Below are 8,811 nucleotides of genomic sequence, written 5' to 3' on the forward strand. Positions count from 1 at the left end.
GAGATGTTGAATTCCTGGTGCTATAGGTAGGGGATTTCAGACAGCGGCCAATCAACAACCAAGCCTATTTACCATCCAAAACAAAATCACTAACACATTTTTGTGGATAAAAACAACCAACCAAAAGACGCCCCTTTCTTTCATACTGCCTGAATTTTTAACAGTTCTGTCCAAGCTGGGGTGTTTGTTTGCCCGTTACTTACAGCAAAATGACTGTATGAACACTGGAAACATTGTAGCACACACACATAACGGAGCTAGAGGACAGTGTGGGGCAGTTTACTGAATTGAACTGGAAGTGCTGTGGTTTGGAATCAGACTGAATATGAATATGTAACGGATTAAAGTGGTCTTCAGCAGTCTTGTTTCAAGCTATTGCCAGGGGTTTTTTTTTGCAAGAAGTTCATTATGTGTGAATGTGACAAATGATAATTAACATGACCTGTATTAAAACTGATAAATAAAATGCCATGTGTAAATCATTTTACATTTTTATTATACCTTCAAATAAAGGAAATGTGACTAGAAAAAATGGCATGTGCATACTTAAATCCCTGTGATTAAGCAGTACTGAAATATATTGGAATGAGATCATGGACATAGTATTCCAAACAAATCAAAATTAATATTCATAGTTTTACTTTTAGCTTAAAAAAAACATTCATTCATTCATTCACTCAAAGTGTTTCTTCGTCAACCACACATGACAACTCAAAAATACCTGTAGGGCATAGGGACGTAAACATACAAACATTCAAACAAAGCACCGCAAAGGATGTTCAACAATGGTCCCTTGACATATGGTCTGGAGCGGAGAATTCAAGTAATAAAACTCCTGGATACACACACACACACACACACACGAACACACACACATCAGCTGTGAAAGCCGTTTCAACATACTGCCACAAGTACCATTTGAATATGCATAATGTATATGATTGTGGTGTTCTGTATCATGGAGTATGTAGATCCCTATACAAAATTGTATGAATGAATGCTTATGTAACATGTCAGATATTGCTAGAATGTCTTGTGTATGATCGTGTGCATGATTGGTGTGAGCTTGGCGTGTGTCTCTTCAGAGTGAGAGAGCGTGTGTGTTAATTCATTATCTGGTTGTTGAACTGTCCAGGATATTTCTCAAATTTCCTCTCCACCTCATCACTGAAGGCATCACCTGCAGGGAGACAAACAGATTAACCTTATGAAATCTACATTTTGAAATCTCTGCACAACCAGTGAATCAGCCACAGTTTCACAACAGACTGAGGTGAGGGCGATGACAACACTCTTTCATCACATCAATATATTCCTCATCAGATGACAGATTTGGTAGAAGTGATGACCATTAAAGCTCCCCTAAAGATTTTTTTTATCTTAAAATAACGTTTCCAAAATCATTTTGATGGCACAAAAGGCGAAATGCACTTCGGCGGCACTCAGAGTAGGTCTTAACGCTTGTAAAATAGCCATATGAAGTTGCTGGTAGGAACACTGCCTTGCCCTTCGAAAATGAAATGGAAACGAGCTGCTACTTACAGGAATTCGCAGCTCTCTGTCTAAAGACTGCTGTCGGTGCATTCCAGCTATATTGTATCGAAGATTTGTTTATAGTTTGTTCAAAAGATGCACAGTTGGTTAATTTGTTATTGCGGTCTTCAACTGTAGGGGGACCCCGAGAGCAAATCTTCACTATTAGTGCTGCTTTAATTTACTGGTGCGAATTGATAGTCAGTACTCAGTACTATTATGTGTACTAATGGTTGTAAGATGATTGCCATGGTGGCATATTTCAGCAGACCCAGGCAGCTGGGTGGCTGTCTCCCCCTGCTCTGGCCCCAGGATGCTGGCTGGCTTTGGGAGCCACTGGTATGGCAGACTTTTTTATTCTTTCTCTTTTATCGTTTCTGTTTCTGTCATTACTGCTGTTTTTCAGGCTCGCTCTACATCCTCCTGCAAAGCCTCACTTCCCAGTCATCTGACGCTGGAAAAAGACCAACCAAAGTGGGCTTGTGGTATGACACACACACACAACATGTAAACACATGCATACAAACAAAAACAGTACTGATCTCACAAGAGTGAGAGAGTGAGTGTGACTCTGCAACAGCTCGAAGGCACGTATCTCATGCACTCTTCTTTCGAGACTTGTTATAAACCAGACTTCCGTGGAAAGAAAGCTCACTGGCAGACTCTCTCTCCCCTCTTCTTGTCTACCTCTTGTCTCTCTGTCTGTCTGCCCCCCCTCTCTCTCTTTCTCTCACATACACTCTTCTCTCACATACACTCTTCTAAACACATGGATGTAATTCATGTCCTGCACATATACCAATGTATAATACCTGACCTGACCCTCAAACGGATGTTGACTAATAACATGCCCAAGTGTGAGTCAGAGACGACCTAGTCAGAGGCAGACAGATTAAGTAAGGGTGAGTGGAGGTGATTGTTTGGGAAAGATCGAATCACTGTCTCGCTAGCTGCAGATAGAAGCAAACAACTGCACTGTATAAGGGGCCATTCTGGACTATGAGCAGCTAAGCCGGAGATGCAGACAGACACAGACAGGCAGGCAAACATAATACAGGGTTGATAATGTTGTCTCACCAATGTGACAGTTATGCACCCAGATCCTATGGCCGTCATACTTGCAGCTACACTTCATAGCATTGTTTGTGTAATCCATCTCTGACACCTCTTGGTTTGGATTTATCACGACCTGTGAGACACACAGAAATAATCAACCATACAAGCAGCAAGGAAGCCTGAATGTATTAGGAAGTAAACTTCATTTTGTATCTGTGAAAAGTAAATCATGTGAACAATTGGATGATAGATTTGAACAACGGATGTCATAAGTCATAAGGTCTTATATGCTTTTACTGATCTCAAAAAAACGTGTTCTTTCAAGATCAGTGGATTGCTTTACCTGTAGAATGTAGTTTCCTGGTTTCACATCTGTGATGTCAATCCATTGGCAGTCAATGTCATGGCGATAGAGATCCCAGCATCCCACTGTGATTCCCTGCTCACCAAAGTTAGCACACTCATATCGCTTAGAGATACCTGGAGCAGACAGATGTGAGAGGAACTATACGTTAACATTTGTTGAATGTCTGAACACGCGGTAGTTACTGCTCTGTGTTTATGGACATACAGACTGTAGGTGTGAGTGGGATTTTGTATGTTAAATATGAAGTGAACTAAACAGTTCTTGGTCTACGTATTTGTTTGTATATGGGCCATTCCGTGTCAAATCAGACAAAATCCAGGATAATGGTTGTTGCACCGTACTCAAAGTTTGTCTCCCTAATATTTAGGTCCCAAAACTAAGACCTGTACAATATTTTTGTTAAATTCATACATTTTTTCACCCTTGATTTTGTATCATTTTTACACTCTCGGAAAGGACTTATCTTGGAGGCCATGTTTGGGCATTAATATCTTGAAAAGTATTGTTCCTAGCCTGCTCAAACGTTGTAAGGTGGAAAACAGACATGTTCTTGGTATGATTGGACCATTAAAAGTTTGTACTGCATGCCCATTAGTTTTATATAAGGCCCTAGATATGGAACAAAATGCAAAACTGGTGACATTGAGGGTCTTCTTCACAAATGTTCTGTATCCATGACAATTATTATTATTTTGTCTGCCAATACAATACTTTATTAATGTTGAGCCAATATTTGAGGTCTCTGCAACAAATGAACATGAAGATATTAAGAATGAAACATGGTGTGATTGCATTTTTTGGTAATTTTCATAGGACTTAAATGGTGTGTGGGGTAGCTAGTAGGAACACAAAAATCAATGTGGAAACAGCTCAGTTTACAGTTATTTTGTATATAAAGTGCCAATGATGTACCTTGTTTTATTTATACATAAATGCACTTACTTGTTTACATTGTATACCAATGCGTTTTCATTCTTGTCCCTGAGGCAGAACAATGATTTTGACTCTATTTATTTATCTATGGTACAGCATCGGCACTTTGCACACTAAATGCCTATACACTTAGCTACTTTCACATAGATTTTCAAGTGCCTACTAGATACCCCACATACCATTTTCATCCTATGAAAATGACACAGCCTCCCTGTGTTTAATCCTTCAAATCTTTAAGCCCATAATATTTGGAGAGCTCAAATACATTAATAAAATACTATGCAAAGAAAAAAACAATGATTGATACCAAATGTGTACAAAACAAGTTTATAATACCCTTAACCCTTTAAAACCAAATCTAGGGCCTTGTAGAAAATTCAATGAGAATGCCATACTTTTATTGGTTCAGTCATACTGAAAACATGTTTGTCTTTCACTCTAAAATGTTTGGACAGCCTATAAATAATATTTTCATGATATTAATGCCCAAACATTGCTTCCCAGGCTATAAAACTGATGTAATTTCAAGGGCTGAACATAACATGAAGACATTGGATTTGAACAGAAACCTTTTACAGGCCTTGGTTTTAGGACCCATTCTTGATATAAACAAGGTTTGAACAAAATCTGAAATGTTACTGCAACGACCTTATCTGATTTGACACAGAATGACCCATATGTCTGTCAGTATGTGTGTGTATGTTTTGTTCTCCTCACCCTCCTGACACTCAGAATCCTCCAGGCAGAAGCTTGCTTTGTGTCCCTCGGCCATCTTTGTGCCATTAACTGACAGTATGTCATAATGAGTAAATATGTCCATGCTGTGATAATGCCTGTAGACACACACACACACACACAATTGTACAAAAGATCTATGTGAAGCCATCCAATGTTTTCCTACCAATGTTTCTGTGGTAAGTAAATGAGGATAGCTTTGCCTTATAAACTACTAAAACAAGTAATTTGCCTGATGAACATTAGTCATGCTTTCTAACTTCTTTCCTTCTAGTAACCTCCTCTATGATTATGCATGTTGTACTCTGTGATTCTGCATGTTGTATCTCCACCTCTATGATTCTGCATGTTGTATCTCCTCAATGATTATGCATGTTGTATCTCCACCTTTGTACCTCCACCACACTGGGCCACCCTACAGTGATGTGTTGCCGTAGTTACCCGTGACACGCGTGCCACACCCAGGAGTGCCTGCCGAGCTTGGGCCTGAAGTCGGCGCGACCGACGTTGTGGATCTGGGAGGAGAAGCGCAGCAGGCGGCGATGGCCGTAGGGCCAGTTGGCCTGGGCGGCCGTCTTGGACAGGCAGTCCTCCTCCGCCGCGCAGTAAAGCATGTGCAGTGGACGGTCCTCGATGTACACAGACTGCTGCACTAGGGTGGCGTTCAGCACCAGGTCAGACGCCGCTGGAGAATGAAGGAGACAGGTGAGAAAGAGAGAGAGAGAGAGAGACAGAGAGAGAGAGAGAGATGGGCAGAGAGGTTGAGATTGAAGTGAATTACAGATACTTCAGCCTCTAGTATTGTGAGGTAGCACTGTTACGCAAGGTCTTCTATTGCACTGTAGCTTGAATGGTATTCCTCACTTACTAGTCACTTTGGATGAAAGCATCAGCTAAATCATTGAAATGTAAACGGTAAATGAAGAGACCGAAAGTGAGCCAAAGGGAAGACTGATATTGAGAAGAGAGAGAGAGAGAGAGAGAGAGAGACGAAAGTATAGAGAAAGCAGGGAGACAACAGAGAAAGGGAGAGGGAGCAGTAGTTATGAAAGGAACTCCCAACGCAGAGCCCTGATTTACACGACATCTATATGCGGGTCGAAATGCAGTTGAATGGAATGAGCATTAGTCAAGATGTGAGCATTAGTCAAGGTGTGAGCATTAGTCAAGATGTGAGTATTAGTCAAGATGTGAGCATTAGTCAAGATGTGAGCCAAGATGTGAGCATTAGTGAAGATGTGAGCATTAGTCAAGATGTGAGCCAAGATGTGAGAATTAGTGAAGATGTGAGCATTAGTCAAGATGTGAGCCAAGATGTGAGCATTAGTGAAGATGTGAGCATTAGTCAAAATGTGAGCCAAGATGTGAGCATTAGTCAAGATGTGAGCCAAGATGTGAGCATTAGTGAAGATGTGAGCATTAGTCAAAATGTGAGCCAAGATGTGAGCATTAGTCAAGATGTGAGCATTAGTCAAAATGTGAGCCAAGATGTGAGCATTAGTCAAGATGTGAGCCAAGATGTGAGCATTAGTGAAGATGTGAGCATTAGTCAAGGTGTGTGCATCAAAGCCACAACAACAACAAAACTCCACTCACTCTCTGAGCAGATAACTCCAGCAGAGAACCTGGCGACGGCTTTCTGGCAGTTGAAGACTTTGTGTCGCTGGCACTGGGTGAGGGACATCTCGCTCCCGGTGCACTTGACCCCACTCCACACCATATCAGTCACATTACTGCTGTCCCAGTACCACGTTTCCTTATGAAACAGGCATCCAACGCACACACACACACGCGCACACAGATCAGAGGTGAGAATGTGTAGGTGAGTGTATTTTTGTACTTACGCAATTACATGATATTATGAGCACATTGCACGGGTGTTCGTTCATATATGTACATCTGTGTGTATAAGAATGTGAGCAGTTTCACTGCTTGAAGGTGGGAGTGTGTTATGTGTTTCTGGGGTTTGCATGAGAGAGTTGGCCTTTGTATTTGAGCTGGTTGGTGCATTATGAGCTGGTTGGTGCATGAAAACCTCAAGAAGTGAACACCCATACATGCATGCAGTGTGTGTTACCCTGTAGGAGCAGTGTGTTATACCACAAGAGTGATGATTGGAGAAGTGTTTGTGTTTATCAGTGTATCCATGTGGCTACTGATCTAGCATACATGCGTAAAAGAGTATCTGTGTTCATGCATATCCAATATATGATTGCGTGTGTGTTTGTACAGGTGTGTGAACAACCAGAGATTGTCACTGTGTGTGTGTGTGTGTGTGTGTGTGTGTGTGTGTGTGTGTGAGTGTGTGAGTGTGTGAGAGAGAGTGTGTGTGTGTGTGTGTGTGTATGTGTGTGTATGTGTGTGAGTGTGAGTGTGGGTGTGAGAGTGTGTGTGTGTGTACTCACAGTGATGGCATGCATGGAGTAGCCGAGCCCTAGCTGTCTGCAGGCCACCATGGCCTCCCTGGTGCTCCAGCCCTGACTGCACAGCGCTCCCCAGCGCTCACCCACCCGCACCTCCACCCGGCCCTCATATGAGGAGCGCCCGCCCTGCAGACGCACCTACACACACACACACACACACACACACACACACACACACACACACACACACACGCACGCACGCACACACACCTACAGCACGTCAGATAGATACTAACTTGTGTCTACACACCCATACAGAATGTCAGCCAGACAGACACATACAGACAAACATACTTACACACACACACACACACGCACTAACCCACATTTACGGCATATCTGTCTGGCTGACACTCACACACCTATTGCTTGTCAGTCAAGCAGGAAACCTCACATCCACTCTAACACACACACTTTATGTATAGGTATGGACACGTCTTGTGCATACTTACACATCTACTCCACACCTTTCACACATTAATTACTCAGACAAGCACACATGCACTGTACACTTCAGTCTACCATATGTATTAGCCTGTGAATCACATCCTGACATATATCACACAAACCCTCTACATGTCTGCCTTGACATGGACTGACCCAAATGATCACACACATGTGCTCTCTTACGCACACACACACACGTATAATTATGTCCTGCCTCTTCCCTTGTCATCTCTGCCTTGTCTACTGACATATACATTTGCTGACTTGGTGTATTATGGTTATGGTTATGGTTATGGTATTTGGCAGACACTTTTGTCCAAAGTGACTTGAAGCGGTGTGTGTTAGTATTTAATAGCATGCTCGTGATAGTCAGAGTCAGCATCACATTATTGGTCAAAATCATTCATGCAAGTCAAAGTACGCACTTGCAAACACTAGAGCTCTCAAAATGTGCAACAAAAAAAAAGTACATCCATACACACATGAGAGTATGTACTTGAACATATACTGTGTAGTATGCACAGTAGTATACCGTACTTCTCATGCCAGTGTACAGTGAGCGTATATGCATCAGTGTTGATGTATATGTGCATGGGTATGTGCGTATGCGGGCACAGGTATGGGCAGCATACTTTCAGCCCATGGTTGGCGTATCCCAGGCCCAGCTGCCTGCACACCACCATGGCCTCCTTAGTGCTCCAGCCGTCTCCGCAGAGCAGACCCCAGCGCTGGGTCCCGTTGGGGAGAGCCTGGAGCACCTCCACGCGCCCCTCGTACCGCGAGCGGCCCCCGCCAATACGCACCTGTGCAGGGCAGACGGTGTCAGGGGACCTCCTCCTCAACATCAACATCCATGAGATCCAGGAGAGCATCTCATAGAATGTGTGGGCAAAGCATGCTGGGAGTTGTAGTTATTGCGTCATGTTCTAATGGTCAAGGCAGTGGTACTGAGAGACAAAGTGAGATTGCTTCAGAAAACTAAGATTCCTAAAAGTGTGTAGGAAAGGAATGTTTTCCAATTAAAGATGCAAATGACTTTGTTTCTATACACTAACCAAAGACACATAATTATTCAGAACAGAAGTTGAATGAGCTGAATCTATCTATCTATCTATCTATCTATATATATATACATATATCGGTATATATATTGTGTCTCTCGGCACCACCTCATCCCAGACTTCTAAGGAGCTATCAGTGTCTAGCATTAATCACCTTGGAGATGAACATATGTTTATCTTCATCGATTTGAATGACGTGTCAGAAAGTCATATAAAACATTCAAATTGTGTCAGTTTAAGGCAGTGGTTTCTGAAA

The 8,811-nt window shown here is 42.3% G+C and overlaps 1 protein-coding gene across 6 annotated transcripts in view; it reads right to left on the reverse strand.

Annotated features, from left to right (window-relative positions):
* Window positions 1-478: 478 nt before the first annotated feature.
* Window positions 479-8,811, reverse strand: part of loxl3b (lysyl oxidase-like 3b) — a 20,094-nt gene continuing 11,761 nt past the window's right edge. For 5 of the 6 annotated variants that reach the window (XM_042072435.1, XM_042072434.1, XM_042072431.1 and 2 more), the window contains 7 exons: window positions 8,127-8,297; window positions 6,221-6,380; window positions 5,066-5,309; window positions 4,607-4,722; window positions 2,933-3,069; window positions 2,611-2,722; window positions 479-1,180 (listed from right to left, as the gene is read on the reverse strand). In XM_042072435.1, the coding sequence (XP_041928369.1) occupies window positions 1,104-1,180; window positions 2,611-2,722; window positions 2,933-3,069; window positions 4,607-4,722; window positions 5,066-5,309; window positions 6,221-6,380; window positions 8,127-8,297 (1,017 nt within the window). In that variant the 3' untranslated portion in view covers window positions 479-1,103. Of the gene's footprint in view, window positions 1,181-2,610; window positions 2,723-2,932; window positions 3,070-4,606; window positions 4,723-5,065; window positions 5,310-6,220; window positions 6,381-7,029; window positions 7,186-8,126; window positions 8,298-8,811 lie in introns of all 6 variants that reach the window. The other variant, XM_042072433.1, reaches the window with a different exon arrangement.

The sequence above is a fragment of the Alosa sapidissima genome, chromosome 19 (assembly GCF_018492685.1).
Source record: "Alosa sapidissima isolate fAloSap1 chromosome 19, fAloSap1.pri, whole genome shotgun sequence".
Lineage (NCBI taxonomy): Eukaryota > Metazoa > Chordata > Actinopteri > Clupeiformes > Clupeidae > Alosa > Alosa sapidissima.